Source organism: Danio rerio, chromosome 21, assembly GCF_049306965.1.
Source record: "Danio rerio strain Tuebingen ecotype United States chromosome 21, GRCz12tu, whole genome shotgun sequence".
NCBI lineage: Eukaryota > Metazoa > Chordata > Actinopteri > Cypriniformes > Danionidae > Danio > Danio rerio.
This window is the reverse complement of record NC_133196.1, coordinates 38,460,001-38,479,150: the sequence shown is the minus strand read 5'-3', so window position 1 is coordinate 38,479,150 and position 19,150 is coordinate 38,460,001. Positions and strand designations below refer to the sequence as shown.

Genomic DNA, 19,150 nt, shown 5'->3' with positions numbered 1-19,150 from the left:
TATTTCTTTTTTTAAATATTTCCCAAATGATGATTAATAGAGCAAGGAAATTTTCACAGTATGTCTGATAATATTTATTCTTTTGGAGGAAGTCTTATTTGTTTTATTTCGGCTAGAATAAAAGCCGTTAAAAAACAAACAAACATTAAAGTCAAAATTATTAGCCCCTTTAAGCTATATATTTTTTGATAGTCTACAGAACAAACCATCGTTATACAATAACTTGCCTAATTACCCTAACCTGCCTAGTTAACCTAATTAACCTAGTTAAGCCTTTAAATGTCACTTTAAGCTGTATAGAAGTGTTGTGAACAATATCTAGTCAAATATTATTTACTGTCATCATGGCAAACATAAAATAAATCAGTTATAAGAAATTTGTTATTAAAACTATTATGTTTAGAAATGTGCTGAAAAAAATCTTCTCTCAATATGAAATTTTTAATGCAAAATAGGGGCTCTTTAAATATTTATGAATAGGACTGGCAGGACCATCAAATTATTTAGAAATCGAGGTGTGAATAATTTTTTTTTTTGCAATTTAGTTTGACGGCACTAGTGGCTCAAAAAAAGAAAAATCACATGGTTCACTTTAAAAGTCTACAATCAGTGGTCTTGGAGTAACTGTGATTCCTTGAGGACACATTCAACATACCTAGCAGTGGAACTAAAGCAGTCGTGTCAAAAGTGGTTAATGATAAATAAAGACCATCTTCTCCTCTGAACGCATGTCTGTCACGCTCATCATCATCCGCTGATTGCAAGGGATGCACTGAGGTAGAAGTGCATTACTTAAAGAGGAACGGCTACGATCCATCTCCCTGTGGGATTGGGATATAGCAAAGCAAACCATAGATCTGATCCAGCTTCCTTTCATTTCCCCCTGAACTCAATTCCCAGGGAGAGAGAGAGGAAGTGGAGTTCCGCTGATTAAGCTTTTCATTCCCTCGTGAGGACGGAGTCAGTCGCTGGGGTCCGCGCCAAGACCGATATACCTCTATATCTCCACCTGATCTATTCCTTTCATGATGATTGATAGCAAAATGGCACCAGTATAACCAACACGATAACTTTCATAAATAACAAAAATACAGTTAATGATGGAGTCATCATTGAGGTGGGCAGTCAACTGTGTGCTTTGAAGGACAATTTTGACATTTGGCTTCGTTTAAGGAACGTCAATGTGATTTGGAAGATCAGCAATAGCTCAAACTTTGAGTTGCAAAAAAACTAGTTTATTTATACTACCAGTTAAAAGTTTTCAATTATTAAACATTTTAAAGGAACTTAGAACTCAAATCCTCTTGATCTTTTGACATATAAGCGGTCACTGTACCATAAAAATATTCGGTATACACTACCTGACAAAAGTCTTGTTGCCTATACAAGTTTTCTGAACAACAAATAATAACTTGACATCTAGTTGATCATTTGGTATCAGAAGTAGCTAATATGAAAGACAAATAATATTGTGTATGACTCCCATGAGCTTGGACGACTGAATCCATACATCTCTGCGATGACTTAAATAACTTAAAGTCATAAATAACATAAAGTCATCTGGAATGGAAAAGAAAGCCTTCTTGCAGGACTCCCAGAGTTCATCAAGATTATTTAGATTCATCTTCAATGGCTCCATCTTCATCTTACCCCAGACATGCTCAATAATGTTCATACCTGGTGACTAGGCTGGCCAATCCTGGAGCATTTTGACCTTCTTTGCTTTCAGGAACTTTGATGTGGAGGCTGAAGTGTAAGAAGGAGCGCTATCCTGCTGAAGAATTTGTCCTCTCCTGTGGTCTGTAATGTAATGGGCAGCAAAAATGTCTTGATGCCTTAGGCTGGTGATGTTGTCTTCTACTCTGCAGATCTCTCACACGCCCTCATACTGATTGTAACGCCAAATCATGATTTTTCCTTCAACAAACTTGACTGATTTCTGTAAGAATCTTGAGTCCATGCCGGTTCCAATAGGTCTTCTGTAGTATTTGTGATGATTGGGATGCAGCTTAAAAGATGATTCATCTGCTGCTTTTCCAAATGATCAACTAGAAAATCGAGGTTATTTGTTGCTCTTATAACTGGGATTGACAACAAGACTTTTGTCAGCTACTGTATAATGCCATGAAAGTCCTTCCTGTACTTAACATTTCACTTACAATTAATACTTACAATGTCCTAAAATGCTAATGATGATTTTTTGAATGTATTATTTTCAGAAACTGTGACCGTTTCAAACAGTCATGTTCAAAAAACTTCAATACAATTATCCATAATTGGTACAATTATCCATAAAATAGTACAATTCAATACTGGTAATGTTCAAACGCGGTTTCTGAAATATTGATGTATTATTTGTCAGTTCATGTATAAGATTCAAATGAAAGATTTTTAAATCATGAATTTCTTTCAGTTTTTGAAAGCAGCACAGTACAGTTTTTTAAATAAAACCATAAACTCAATAAAACATATATCAAGCACTTTCAATGATCTATATTTGTTTTTAAGTATATCCAGGATTTGAATTCATATGCCTATAATTCAAGTATTTTCAAGAAGCCTGTATTGAGCTCAAAACATTTGAGATAGTCAAAAATATTGAAGCTAGTCTGCCAAAATAACATGTTGTGGAATGTGCCACTTCATTATGTAATAGTGTAGCTAAATGCCATTTATGCAGAAAATCAACACCTCTGCCAGTGTCAGGACTCTTTGCTCTTCTTTATTATCATTTTGGTGACAGAGTCTAGACAGTGCTCCAGTTTTGTCCTGAATGTAGCGCTTGTATCGAGTTTGCTTAGGCCATGCATTCATTTCATATCTGTGTCTTTCTTTTGAATGTGTGCTCTTGGTTAAGCTTGAGTCCTACCTTCTCTCGTTATTGTTTTTATACTGTGTGCACAATCTTGGACAGGTTTGAATAGCATTCTCTCTTGTCCTTATAATAACAACAACAAACAATACAATTAATAAACTTTATTTTCTATTGCGCCTTTAAAGGAACATCATAAAGCATTTTACACAGAAGGTAAACATAATTTTAAAAAGGATAAAAACCACAATAATTATAAAAAGGTCAAATTCTCCCATTCTCCCAAAGGTCAAAGATCTCCCATGGAATGTAAACCAGTAGGGGGTTCCACTAAAACAGGGATTCTCAACTGTTGTGCCGCAAAATTAAAATTACCTCTCAATATTATACTGTAATTTTAGGATTTTATTATTAATATGCTGTATTAAAATGGAAGTAATGCACTTTCTCTTGTTCTCTGATTGATAACTTCAAATTCAGCGCAAAAGCAGCCTCATGATCGCGTCTCCAACTAGTACACGTAAGTCTGTTCGTTCACAAACTATGCATGAAATGAAAGTCTCTCTTTGTGTTTCATTTAATAAATAACCGCATAGATTTCCAATTTAATGTCGTGTGAGTGTTAATGGACATAATGGACCGTAAATCATATTTTACTAGATATTTTTCAAGACACTTACATTCAAGTGACATTTAAAGGTTTCACTAGGTTAATTATGTTAACTAGGCAGGTTAGGGTAATTAGGCAAGTTATTGTATAACGATGGTTTGTCCTTAATGGGGCTAATAATTTTGTCCTTAAAATGGTTTTTAAAAATTAAAAACTGCTTTTATTTTAGCCGAAATAAAACAAATAAGACTTTCTCCAGAAGAAAAAACATTATCAGACATACTGTGAAAATTTCCTTGCTCTGTTTAACATAATTTGGGTAATATTTAAAAAAGACAAAAAAAAAAAAATCAAAGGGGGGCTAATAATTCTGATTTCAACTCTAAATATTTGTTAATAAACAAATGAGCATTTCATACAAACAAATTAGATGTCAGACAGGTGGGCCTCCAAAAATTGGTTGAGAACCCCTGCACTAAAAGAACCTAATAAATAGTTAACAGTTGGGATAAATAATGAGGATCCAAAGCATGCAAAGCTTTACAAGTCAATATGAGAATTTTTAAATCTATCTTAATTCTGATATGAAGCCATTGCAATTGACTCTAAAGGCCAGGATGCACCAAGCCACAGGCAAACAACTAGCACTGACAAAACAAAACAGTGTTGGCGCCTTTAAATTGCAATTTAAGCTGAATGGTAGTACATAGCAAAAAAGCAAGTAAAATATTATGCTCAGTCATCATGGCAAAAACAAATGAATTATTATTATAACTATTATGTTTTTAAAAAAGCTTTCAAAAATCTTCCCTCTGTTAAACAGCATTTAGAAAATAATAAAAAAAAAATTCTGTACTGTATACAAGCTTCATTCACTCATTCATTTTATTTTCATTCATTTTCTGTCGCCACAGCAGAATGAACCGGCAACTTATCCAGCATGTTTTACTCAGCGGATGCCCTTCCTGCCGCAACCCATCACTGGAAAACACCCATACACTCTCACGTTCATAGTCATACACAGCAGCCAATTAAGCTCACCCAATTCATCTATAGCGCATGTCTTTGGACTCGCGCTGAAAGCCTGGTGGAAACCCACGCAAATATGGGAAGAACATGCAAACATCACACAGACATGCCAACTAACACAGCCGAGGCTCAAACCAGTGACCTTCTTGCTGTGAGGTGGCAGCACTACCCACTGCGCTGCCCTGTATATAAGCTTTATTTACTAAATTGAGTTTTTTATGTTCCTACCTAATATTGCACAATTTTAATTGTTTAAATATTGATACACTGGCAGAAATGAGAACTGTAAATTGTTTGTAAATTATTATCTTCAAGTAAGCAAGAAGGGTCAGGGTTTACATCCTGTTACAACATTTCAATAATGCGTAACACGGTGCATTTACAATATGATTAAGGTAGAATGTATACTTGATGCAGTTTGTGTGATCGCTGTTTATGAAATAAAATAACTTACAGGTGCCAGGCATGCAGGTCATGGAGGACGAACACAGCTCAACCATCCTCACAGCTGGTCCAGAAGATTCCACAGGAGGAACGGTCACCAAAGAGATCTATTAGTAAATATGGAAAAACAGTACTACTTAAAGGAATTGTTCACCTTAAAATAAAATTTCTGTCATCATTTACTCAGCATTTGCTTGGCACAAAACTTTCTTCTGTTGAACACAAATAAATTTATTTAGCAAACTGCTAGTCATTAATTATATGGTATTTGTTTTTCCGACTATGAATGTCATTGGCTACCAGTTTCCATTATTATTCAAAATATATTTGTTTAATTCAACCAAGCGGTAACATCCCAATCTCCCTCGTCAAGCTTATACGGACGTGACTGAAACTGCAATTTATCGAAATTCAGCTAGACCCGGCTGCAACATAGAGCACATTTTTAATGACTCCATTGTTAAAATGGCCAACTTTACAGCAGAAAATATGGTGTTTACAGCCTGGTACAAAAAAGTGTTTTGGGGTATATAGCTAATATTACACTTCATGACAACTGTGAAGGTGGTGATTTTTATTTTTATACCTCATCTGTTTTATTTATATTACGTCTGAATAAATAAGGGTGTGGCCACTTGAGCGACGCCTAGGTCTCGCTGCTCACCGACTACATTTGACCATATATAGTCAATATACAGTGCAATTGGAAAGTATATATAGCGCTTCACTTTCCATACTATTTTAAGTTACAGCCTTATTTCGAAAATGGATTAAATTCATTTATTTCCTCAAAATTCTACACACAATACCCCATAATCACAATGTGAAAATCTTTTTTTGAAATTGTTGCAATTTGTTCAAATTTAAAAAACCTGAAAAAAATAAAAATCACATGTACATAAGTATTGCTTAATACTTAGTTGATGCACTTTAGGCAGCAATTACAGCCTTAAGTCTTTTTGAATATGATGCCACAAGCTTGGCACGCCTGTCTTTGGGAATTTTTGCTTATTACTCTTTGCTGTAGCTCTCAAGCTATATCAGGTTAGATGGGAAGCGACGGTGTACAGCCATTTTCAGATCTCTTCAGAGATGTTCAATTGGATTTAGGGCTGGGCATTGGCGGGGCCTCTCAAGGCCATTCACAGAGTTGTTGTGAAGCCACTCCATTGATAATTTGGCCGTGTGCTTTAGGTCATTGTCCTGCTGGAAGATGAATCGTCCCCGCAGTCTGAGAACAAGAGCACTGTGAAGCAGGTTTTCATTCAGGATGTCTCTGTACATTGCTGCATTCATCTTTCCCTCTATCCTGACAAGTCTTCCAGTTCCTGTTGCTAAAAAACATGCCCACAGCATGATGCTGCCACCACCATGCTTCACTGTAGGAATGATATTAGACTGGGGATGAGTGGTGTCTGGTTTTCTCCAAACGTTACGTCTGGCATTCACTCCAAAGAATTTAAGCTTAGTCTCATCAGACCAGAGAATTTAGTTTCTTATGGTCTGAGAGTCCTTCAGATGCCTTTTAGCAAATTCCAGGTGGGGAGTGACTTCTGTCTGGCCACTCGACCATACAGGCCTGATTGGTGTATTGCAGCACAGATGATTGTCCTCCTGTAAGGTTCTTCTCTCTCCACAGAAGAACGCTAGGGCTCAGAAAGAGTGACCATCGGGTTATTGATCACCTCTCTGACTAAGGCCCTTCTCTCCCAATCACTCAGCTTAGATGGCTGGCCAGCTCGAGGAAGAGTCCGGGTGGTTCCAAACATCTTCCACTTATGGATGATGGAGGCCGCTGTGCTCATTGGTACTTTCAGAGCAGCAAAAAAATTTTTGTAACCTTCCCCAGCCTTGTGCCTCAAGACAAGCCTTGCTCGGAGGTCTAGAGACAACTCCTCTGTCTTCATGCTTGTTTTGTGCTTTGACATGCACTGCAAACCCTGGGACCTTATATAGACAGGTGTATGCCTTTTCAAATCATGTCCAATCAACTAAATTTAGCACAGGTGAACTCCAATTAAGCTGCTGAAACATCTCAAGAATGATCAGTGGAAACAGAATGTACCTGAGCTCACCTTAGAGCTTCATTTAATCACCTTCAAGCCATCCTTGGTGTGTATGACTTTCTCCTTTCAGATTTTTTCTTGGCTCTTTCATGGTGTATAATGTTGTTGGCTAGTTGATTTTATTTTAAAGCATCTAAAATAGCATATATTAGTCATCACTGAACATCTATAGATTAAACTAAATTAAATGAGCGTTAAATGAAACTAATTTAACTAAATTTACTTCATTGAACTAAACCACACACCGCCAGGGGGTTAATGCATGTGAGGGCCAGACAGAATCTGCAGACATTTTTAACTATTTCTGTGCAGAATGTTGTAAAAATCTGCAGATTTATGTGGAATGATTACGAGAATAAGGTAACTAAAAGCTTAACAAATTAAATAAAGAAACATAGAAAAGGTTTAAGCTTTACAATGCAAATTCAATAAGAAACACTTGTTTAGTAAACAAAGTCTATCATTTAATTTATCTACCAAGATAATTATTACTTTACAAAACGTTTTGTACATAAAATCATAAGAACTATTGCATCTAATTTAAGAATATTATTGACAATAAAACCTGACTACATATATACGAAAGATTTAAGCACTTTTAAAAGCTTCTAAATAAAAGTCACTACACAACACCATTAGCATGGAAGAGGCAGAATAAAATGTAAAACTTCTCCGAACGTGTTCATCTGAAAGAAAAAATATACATTGTCGATGGCTTAAAGGTTATTAAATTATAGGGTCATTTTAATTCATATTTTTGGGTGAACTATTCCTTTAAGCCATGGGTGTCAAACTCAGTTCCTGAAGGGCCGCTGCTCTTCATAGTTTAGTTCCAACCTTGCTTCAACACACTGTCAGTTTTAAACAAGCCTGAAGGACCCGATTATTTTGATCAGGTGTTTAATTAGGGTTGGAACTAAACTGTGCAGAGCGGCCCACTAGGAACTGAGTTTGAAACCTGTGTTTTAAGCAAATACTGAGATAGTATGTCAAATTATAGAGCAGGGAGGACAAAGCTAACACAAGCCACATGTTTTGAAGGCTGTATTAACCTTATTGTGCAATGCGGAAGTGTGTTCATTTTTGCGATTGTTTTGGAACTTCTGATTCAGTCGGGTATGTGAGAAATTACTTGAAATGACTTTGGGTATGGGAGAAATGACTAGGCATAATCAACGACACAAAATAATAGAACTACTTGCTCTACAAACAAGTGTGTTCATAAATATACAGCGGGAAACACCATTTTTCTTAGAAAACATATTAAAACAAAGGTGCTGTTGACTTGAAATTTTCACCAGATGTTGGTAACAACCAAAGAAATCCACATATGGAAAGAAAACAAATGTAATAAGTTTACAAATTAAGTTATGGGTAATAAAATGAAACAACGAATGAAATAAGTATTGAGCACATAAAGAAAGGAAGGTGTAGAAAGGCAGTGAAAGACCAGACAGCAGCTGAAATCTCTTAATAGTTATTCAGAAACCCTCTGGCCTTCCTCATTGTAAATTAATATTAGCCGCTTCGATCCAACATCTACATTAGAAGGATGATGCAGATGAATCCAGGGAGGACATTTTAGCAAGACAACGATTCAAAACACAGCAAAGTAACCGCTCAAATGCTTTCATAGAAAGAAAATCAAGCTGTGGAATGGCCCAGCCAATTACCTGACTTGAATCCAATAGAGAATACAAAATAAAGATCAGATTTGATAGACGAGACCCACAAAACCAAAGATTTTTACACTCTTTTGAATGTGACTTTATTCTTTATATGAGAGGTGTCGTTAAGCTGCCATTACCAAAAAGCCTTTTATATAAAGCGATGTTAAATACGCCTCAATACAGGATCTTTATAATCCCTCTATTGCACTCCAGACAATGTTTATACACAGTTGTTGGGTTAAAACTGCTAGTAAATTCAAGTCTAAGTGTGAGAAGACAACACACAGAAAGTGTGAAAGAGTAAGCGCTGACCGAACACTCGTTTGGCGACTGTCATTCCAAAGGACGAGCGGCTAATTAAAACCAGCCTGAATATTTAATTACGTTTTGTCACGCACAGTCATGTAATATTCCATTTCCACACTGTGTCAAGACACTGATATTAATTTCTGTTCGCCGAGGCTAATGAGCATAAATTACACCCACTTTTCCTTCCTCTCCTGATCTGCTTTGAATATTCAAGCACGGACTCCTGACGGGGAGCAAATTGGGCTGAGATTCAAAAGGTATGCTCGCTTATTGCCGTACTCTGGTGGACAGCACTCAAATTAGCCTAAGAAGACGCCCGCGTGTCACTATCCATCTCAAAACAGAGCGATTTATTTATTCAATTCTAAACCAGCAAAAGCAAACAGAATTACTGTCCTTTCATTGAACCAGTTATTTTTTGCCTCTTGTAATTCACTTTGGAACGTTACGCTCAAGAACGGGATGTCAGAACTATTGTAACGATCCCACAAATCGGCTCTGATGTTTTGTTGCTTCTATGCCTGCCAAATCTTGGACGTGTCCCAAGTATCCATCGAAATGTGATGTGCGGCATAAAAAAGATGTAATGCAATACAAGTTGAAAAGCAAAAGTGCAAGGCTGGCAAGAAACGCACCGCACAAACACACACACACAGCGGAGATGGGTCAATGCCCTTTAAATGCGCATGTGGATATGCAAGAAAGCATTAAAAGGAAAGGCAGATAGCGAGAGGGAGGGAGGGAGGGAGAGAGAGAGAGAGAAAGACAGACATAACCAACAGAATGAACCAAAAGGATGAACAAAAATAATAAAAATGTGAATTAATAAAATGAAAAAAAAATGATAACAAATGTGACATTGGATATTTTCAAGAATGAACTTTAGATACAACTATTTGAAAATTGGAGGTTTTAAAAAAAATCTAAATATTGAGAAAATCACCTTGTAAAGTTGTCTACACACCGGCCTCTTTATTAGGTACACCTGTCCAACTGCTTGTTAACGCAAATTTGTAATTAGCCAATCACATGGCAGCAACTCAATGCATTTAGGTATGTAGATGTGGTCAAGACAATCTGCTGCAGTTCAAACCGAGCATCCAACACACGTCCAACCTTGAGGCAGATGGGCTACAGCAGCAGAAGACCACACCGGGTGCCACTCCTGTTAGCCAAGAACAATAAACTAAGGCTGCAATTTACACAGACTCACCAAAATGGGAAAATAGAAGATTGGAAAAATGTTGCCTGGTCTGACGAGACCCAATTTCTGCTGCGACATTCGGATGCTAGGGTCAAAATTTGGTGTCAACCATGTGAAAGCATGGATCTATCCTGCCTTGTATCAAGGGTTTAGGCTGGTGGTGGTGTAATGGTGTGGGGGATGTTTTCTAGGCACACTTTAGGCCCATTAGTACCAATTGAGAATTGTGTCAACGCGACAGCCTACCTAAGTATTGCTGCTGACCATGTCCATCCCTTTATGACCACAGTGTACCCATCTTCTGATGGCTACTTCCAGCAAGATAACGCACCATGTCATAAAGTGCTAATCATCTCAAACTGGTTTCTTGAACATAGCAATGAGTTCACTGTACTCAAATGGCCTCCACAGTCAGCAGAACTCAATCCAATAGAGCACCTTTGGATCGTGATGGAACTGGATATTTGCATCATGGATGTGCAGTTGACAAATCTGCTGAAACTGCGTGATGCTATAACATCAATATGGACCAAAATCTCTGAGAAATATTTCCAGTACCTTGTTAAATTTATGCCATGGAGGATTAAGGCAGTTCTGAGGACAAAAGGGGGTCCAACCCAGTACTAGTAAGGTGTACCTAACAAAGGGGCCAGTGAGTGTACGTATATAAAATGCTTAGCAATGCACAATCCTAATAATTTTTGATAATTATTTACATATTTAGAAGTAGTACATAACCAAAATTTTCATTTAAGATGATCTAAATCCTAATGATCTTTGGCATGAAAAATAAAGCTAGACCGATAAAACGTAATTTTGGCTATTCATCAAAAATATACCATAAATGACAGATTAAAATTGTTACAACAACAGTACAGTTAAATGAAATAATGGGGGGGAGAGGAACAAATGAACAGACAACTACATACATTAAAAAGAAACAAAAAATGGTGCTTTATACCTGCTGGTCAGATTCTGAAGGCAGCACAGATCTGTCTGTGATTAACACTGCTCGAGATATCTGCCTGTGAAATCGATGAAACAGATTTGGAATTAAAATCCTCAAAAAAGAAAAAGTGAATAAGAACAAGATTGATTACAGGCAGAGAGCATATATAATGAATCATATTATCTGAAATAAGAAAATTCTAAATGACCCTAATCACACATCGCTTTTCAATTTACAGTAATCGCAATGAACAGACCATCCAAAAATCTTCTCTCATATCATTTATGAACCTGTAGAACACTTTTTTGTGTGTCTGGCATAATGGATTTGGTTTGTGAAACTCACAACCCAGTGAGGATTGGCATCACTAACCTTGCAAGTATGGACATGTGTTCGATACAACACTACCTTACAAAAGTCTTGTCGTCTATCCCAGTTGTAACAGTAACAAATAACAACTTCTAGTTGATCATTTGAAAAAGTGGTAGAAGGTCGACTTTTCAGATGAATAATTTGTTAAGCAGCATCAGAATCATCATTAATACTGCAGAAAACCTATTGGAACTGGCATGACCCAAGATTTTTACAGATATCAGTCAAGTTTGGTGAAGGAAAAGTCATGGTTTGGGGTTACATTCAGTATGGGGGCATGCGAGAGATCTGCAGAGTGGATGGCAACATCGACAACCTGAGGAAAAAAGACATTTGTTCTGCCCATTACATTACAAACCACAGGAGAAGGCCAATTCTTCAGCAGGATAGCCCTCCTTATCATCAGCCTCCACATCAAAGTTCCTGAAAGCAAATAAGGTCAAGGTGCTCCAAGATTGGCCAGCCCAGTCACCAGATATGGACAATTTTGAGCAGGTCTGGGGTAAAATGAAGTATAGGGCATTAAATAAGAATCTAAAGAATCTTGATGAACTCTGGGAGTCCTGCAAGAACGCTTTCTTTGCCAAAGTTCAAAGTTTCAAATTTGTTTGAGTCACTGCAGAGATGTATGGATGCAGTCGTCCAAGCTCATGAGAGTCATACACAATATTAAATCTTTTTCCACAGCAGCATGACTTTATATTCTATACTGTACATTATTTCTTTTAATTGACAAGACTTGCAAAGTCAGACCTTACTGTTCTAATTAAATAAGTAAAAATCAAAGCATGATCATATTTTATTTGGGTAAAATAAGTGTAATCTAGAGGCTTTTGCCTTTCATATAAGCCACTTCTGATAAGTTATAATTTGTTGTTCCTAAAATTTGGATAGGCGACAAAACTTTTGTCAGGTAGTGTACATGCTTTCACTGATAATTCTTCCACACCTGTTGTGTTTCCCAGATGAAATATAATTATAAAGGTTTGAAACAATGACAAACAGGCAATTTGTTTATTTTTATTTATATCATGGTGTCAGATTATGCAGTGGACTAATCATATGGACTGCTTTATAAGGATTTTATGATAGTTTTGGTGGCATTCATTACTATATATAGTATTTTGATAATATGGAATTTTGTGCCGCATGTACACTATTTAAAAACATCTGATTTTGCATTTCATGTCATACGCTTCAGCAATTATACAGATATTCTCGTAACTTTAACTGAAAAGTCAACCTTATTCAGAACACTGATTATAGAATGTGAAATTTAAACACTGAAGATTATAGACACTTTAGATCAGAAAAACAATATATGGCTTTTATGTACAAAATGACAGTTTCTCTTTAAAGGCACAGTATGTCATTTTTTCCACTGGACGGCACATAATCACAACAGACAAAGGAGTAATTTGATGATGTATTGACTGAGTGTGGAATCATGGGAGTGTTCGTCTTCATCACATCCTATGGGACTCCTGCAGATATCATGTTGATAGATGAGCTAAAAGGCCCTATCATACACCCCACGCAATAAGGCGCAAGACCTGTTTGCCCCAACTTGTTGCTATATTCAGACCAACGCAACCTTGATTTGCCCGTTTTCCACCAAGTTGTTTCAATAGAAAATTTATTTCAGTCCGGAAAAGAGGTGTGTTAAGGCACATTGTTGGCACGTTGCTAATTTGAGGAACTAAAATAGACTGTACAATAGACCAGGTTCAGTTGTGCGCCTCACTTACACATTGCCTAAAACACACAGGATGAACAGCAATACACAAATATCTTTACAAATGAAAAAACATTTAAGGAATAAAATATTTTAAAATGTATTATTTTCTAAATAAATATAAAAACCCCTGTCTTCATGCCTTCTTCATCTCGGGAGGCTTTTTTTTTAGTTATTCATGACAATTTGCTTTTGTATAATGTTAATATTATTATTAGTATTATTTATTATATGCATATTTATATTTGTTTTATTAAAAACAAGCTTACATTCGTCCACCTGTCAGGTTTTGCACCATATGTGGCATTGCATGTGTATATGGATAAAACTGAAACTGATAGATCTGAATATAGAAATAGTATTAAAAACAAATCTTTGCACTTAACAAACAAAATTAATTACGTAGGCTAATGTCTGTGCGTACAACACATTTCCTTATCCTCAAAAGAGAGAAAGAGAAAGTGAAAGTAAAGGCCGATTGGAAGAGGCTCATTCTATCCTTGCGCTGCAGATAGTCTGTTTAACTGTTTTTTCTCTCTAGTGATGTGTCCATGTTTTCCACTTACAAAGTCCACCATGTAAATAGCAAATGCACCATGGCGCAGCACAACCGACTTTTAAAGGGAATGGGAGATGAGACTCTGATTGGTTTATGCTCAAAACACACCCATACTTATTAAGAGTATAAGCTCAACCCTGTTAGACCATGCGCCGCAGAGCGTATTTTTGCTTCTTTAAAAAAAGCAAAAGTGGATTTGGACACGTCCTTAATGCTTTTGCGCCCAGTGCTTCAGCACCTAATATCATGTAATATTATCATTCAAAATCATACCATTATCAATATGCAAAATGAGACCACTGAAGCAATTGCTGATGTTTTCTATAAATACAAAATAGAAATGGAGAGTGCAATACCTATATCATACATAAGTTCTAAATACTCCATCTGACTCTTCTGAGTTTTTTATTGTGACTTTTATTAACAATAGATCACTTTAAAAGTTTCCATGGTGATACATCAAGTGACACACCATAGCCCCAATGACCGATCCATACAGTATATCGTGCTTTGTTTCTTTTCTTTTTTTTATTGTCAAATATCTGGTATTTCGATTCTCAAATATGTAATCTATATATTCTTATAAACAGATTAATAATGATCATATTATTTGATACATGGCAGGTAGTTAGTCTATGCTGCAGGAGAAATCGGAACTGCTGGATTTACAACATGTTTATTCATTATTTTCTTCAGAACTAGATGAAAGGTACTGTCTGTTTAACTGGGAGAGGAATAGTGTAAACGTTCTAGTAACATAAACAGTGTGTATCTTACTTAAATAAAGCACATCGTCCAGTTATATTTAAAAATAATTATTATTTCCATCTCCATAGACATCAGCGTTTATTTTACTGACCTTAAATGTTATGTTTTGCTAGTAGTTAGGATATTTTAAATTCTGAAACCTAAATAAATGCTTTTTGTTTAAAGACACTGATAAATTTTGATTTATGACAAGCAGGGCATGCATCTTTTTTATCTCTTTAAAGTTCATGATGTACTTTCTGAATGTTGTAATCACACCGGTGTGATCATAGGCTTCAGGGACCAGCCTAGACTGATCACACTGGTTTAATTATACGCGTCAAAGGGGTGATTTTGTTCACATGGCGATGCAGTCCATGTAACCATTTAAAATGTCTTATTTATTTGGATTTGTACATCATTTGAAACATTTGGGACTGCAAAATATATAACACTGTTTAATTGGCATTTGCATTTTGATACAAAAATCTTAGATATTGTGTCTTTAATTACAATAACGAATAGTAATGTCAATTTTGTGGCATAGTTTTTACCTGTAATTGATGCTCTCTCTTTGCTCCTCTCTGATGTAGGAATCTTCAACCACAAAATGACTGCAGCCGATCTTCTGGCCACGTGTATCAATCACTGCTTTAACTCTAAAATGTAAGAATACAGAAAAGGCATCAAGATAAAAAAAATCCATGACCCAAATCAGCTTTCTTTTCCCCCACAGCCAACTTTAATCACAAAAGGGTGAGGTGATGGTCAGATTATGATGTGAAGATAAAATATTAAACACTAGATCATCATATATTAGCTGTCTCATTTTTCGAGGGTGAGGTGGTTACTTCTAAAAACTTATTTTAAAGAGAATGACTTGTAGGTTCATGCGTGTCACCATTGGACGTGGTGCTTTGGAATTAATACTGGTAGGTATGACATTATATATAGCTACCACGGAATAAATTGTCAACGGTAATTTTTTTTTATTCCATGTATACCGTGACATGTAAATAAGTGGCCATGGTTAATTCACAAGCTCTGAATGTATTTTACCTGTTATTTAGATTTAATGTTGTGGAGTCCAAACAGACTAGGAAAATATGTAACAATAAAATAAATAAATCAGAAAAAAAGATCAACTTACTGACTATGACACCAATCATACAAATTTTAATTAGTTAGTTAGTTTTAGGTATGAAGCATCAGTTGGGGTCCTAAAATCACAAGTCTGATTTCAATTTATAGTAAAAAGGTAACATTTATGGGATATTAAAAAATCTCATTGACCTGCAAATTTACACTTTTCAAAAACAAACAGGACAGTGATTGCAAAAGATATATTTAATATAGAGAAAAAGACCTTTTCTCTGAGAAAAAACTATAGATAAATTTGATAAGAATTATCATATCATAATAAGAATTTGACATAAAAATGGTTATTACATAAAATAAAATGGATAGTGCATACATAAATATGAAGTACTTTGGAATGAGTATGACATGTCGCATGTTTATATTTTGCATTGTAAAGTTAAATCTGCTATCCCATATGTACTTAAATTAAATCCTGTTCGTTTGTGGTTCTATTCATTATACCCCTTTCTCCTTTTCATTTCTGGTTGCGAGGACACATCGGGATTATAAATTCTATCAATAGCGTAATTGTATATCTGTCAAAAAAAGACATAACTAAAAGAATGATGTAACAGCTGTTGCTTCTGATGACAGATTATTCTATTTTTTATTGACCCCCCCCCCTCTTTTTTGTAAAAATAAATGTAAAAAAAAAAAAAAAAAAGATATACAAGTCTGAAAATATTTGAAGAACAGAATAAATCGGGAGAAGAATAGGTTACTTTGTCTGGTGGTTTATTTTAGACAGCTCACTCACTCCATGCTAAAATAAACCTCTCCATTTCTTTATTTTTTTATATTTATATTTTAACTATGTTTGTTAAATATTGGCAAATGAATTATGATGATTTTGCAGGTTTAGAGTACATCATGGTCTGTGTTTGAGAGCGAGAGAGATAGAGCAGAGATCCGCAGCAGAGCAGAGTTCATTAATATTCTTGACCTATCTAAATATGGTCAATAAGGACTTTCTGATTTTAGGGGTATTTTAAGGAGTAATAAGTGCGCATATAAAACCATTTCTGGAGAATTTACCTAAGCCAATTACCTACAATGTAGATATCAGAGAACAATTCAACTTAATGAATCAATGCAGTATATGGTATCTTTAAATAATCGTAATTATGATTTTTCCCAAAATCAAGCAGCCCTTCAGCGAAATACAATTTTGGTCATACCGCCTACCCATATTTAGACTTTTTATTTAATTGTTAAGTATTAGGCAAAATATTGTGTTTATTTTTCTAAATATTAAGCTTACACTCACCGGCCACTTTATTAGGTACACCTGTCTAACTGCTTGTTAATGCAAATTACTAAACAGCCAATACCATGGCAGTTCAGTTAGCGCAAGTGCCTTGTTGATGGCACAGGAGAATAGCCAGACTGATAGGAAGGCAACAGTAGCTCAAATAACCACTTGTTACAATCAAGGTATGCAGAAGAGCATCTCTGAACGCAAAACATGTCCAACCTTGAGGGGGATGGGCTACAGCTCCAGAGGACCATAGCGGTTGCCACTACTGTCAGCTAAGAACAGGAAACAGGCTAGAATTCACTCAGGCTTACGAAAATTAGGAAATAGAAGATTGGAAAAACGTTGCCTGGTCTGATGAGTCTCAATTTCTGCTGCGACTTTCAGATAGTAGGGTCTAACTGAATTTGGAATTTGTAATAAACAACATGAAAGCTTGAATCCATCCTGCTTTGTATCAACGTTTCAGGCTGCTGGTGGTGGTGTAAAGCCTGGTTTATACTTCTGCGTCAAGTGACCGGCGTGACCCACGGCGCATGCAAACATGCGTAGCTGTGCATTTATACTTCTGCGTGCTGTCTCTGTTGGTCTGAATTAACACTTCCGAAACGCTAGTTAGCAGTGAGGTGTTATTGTTCCTTTGTGTCGAGTTTCTTCTCTGCTGTTTTGCTTTTCCTGAACACTTCCTGGATGTACAAGTGGCTCAAACTCGCTCATTTTGAGGCAGGAACTGGCAGACGTGCAACAACTTTAACTATGAGGTAAAAACAAAACAAAACTTTCCATCAGGAGCTCCTTCACAGGACTCCACACTTGTAAATAATCGCTCCATTGGGCTCGCGTCCAGCTCGCACCATTCGCGCGGCTCTCGATCCCGCCCAGACTCGTCAGCGCTACCAAGCCGACCAATCACAGAGCTTGCGCTACGCGACGTGTAGTTACAATTTTTGAGAGGTTCACGTCAGCAACAACGATGGCCGTGGCGAAGGGCTATGCGTCAGCGCCGTAGCATACACCGGCGTTTGACGCAGAAGTATAAATCAGCCTTAATGGTGTGGGATTAAGGCAGTTCTGAGGTCAAATGGTTGTCCAACCTGGCACTGGTAAGGTGTCCCTAATAAAATGGCCGGTGAGTGTATGTGGTTCATGAAAACATTAATAAATTTAATAGAAAATTCAATTAGTTTTCGCATTTGATTGATGATTGATTGATGATTCTGGTAGCATGTCAGTTCACTTGATATCGAAATGCAAAATCTAACTTCTGGAGCAAAACCAGTTGTAAACCACTGGCTTATGGGCACATGTTTGACCTTTCCTCCTTTAATCTCTACAACCGAGAAAAAAAAAGGAAAAAGAAAGAAAGCGAGCGAGCGAGAGAGAAAAAGGAGGAACAGAGGAGAATCTGTTGGCTTGTTATGTCAAGAGTTATAAATGTGCTTTATAGGGCTCATTATCCAAACTAATGGGCTGGGGGTGACATCCTTGAAATGGACTTTCACAACACAATAAAGGGGCAAGAGAGCGTCTCCCTCCCCCGACGAAAAGTCAGGCCTGAAAATAATCCTCCTCCCCCCGACGCCCAGATTGACTGCAGGACAGATCTGTTTATGTAAATGAAGATTTATTTACTTGGAGGAACTAGCAGAGGAAGCGGAGGGTTTCCAATCAATCGTCGGCCAATGGGGTGAAAGAAAGCAATATGGGATACGTTTAGCAAACCTAACACACCTGGGGGCAACCGTAGTAGGTTGCTCACTTTCTCACATAAAGCTGCTATCAAATCAAGCGAACAAACTACTTATTTACGTAAATGACTGCAGGAGACTTAGTGAAAGAATCTGGACAGTGTAAAATGTTTTAGGCAAACAGACTAAAGTGGCTGGTCAATCTTATGCTGTAGGATTATTACATTAGGGAGAATTCAGGTCAGTTGGCCTCAAATCACCATATATGTTGAAAACTATATAGTTATGTGTTATTCTGAGCATTTTTTAATTATTATCACGCCTAATTAAAACACTGATGAATTATTTCGTTTTATATGAAAGACAGAAATGTGGGTACAAAAAAAAAAAAATACAACACTACTAATATTAATAACAACAATAATACTGGAAACTATAATACTAATAATAAGTATTGCTATTATTTTTTTGTATTATAATAATTATTATACGTATTAAATAAAATTATAAGAATTATAAAATACTTCAATATCATAACATTAATTTTAAAATAATATTATT

The 19,150-nt window shown here is 36.3% G+C and overlaps 1 protein-coding gene across 2 annotated transcripts in view; it reads right to left on the bottom strand.

Moving 5' to 3' along the window:
* chm (CHM Rab escort protein) overlaps positions 1–19,150 on the bottom strand; it is a 120,619-nt gene that overhangs the window by 23,691 nt on the left and 77,778 nt on the right. For both annotated transcript variants that reach the window (XM_073934404.1, NM_203461.1), the window contains 3 exon segments: positions 15,061–15,165; positions 11,106–11,169; positions 4,906–5,002 (listed from right to left, as the gene is read on the bottom strand). In XM_073934404.1, coding sequence (XP_073790505.1) covers positions 4,906–5,002; positions 11,106–11,169; positions 15,061–15,165 — 266 coding nt within the window.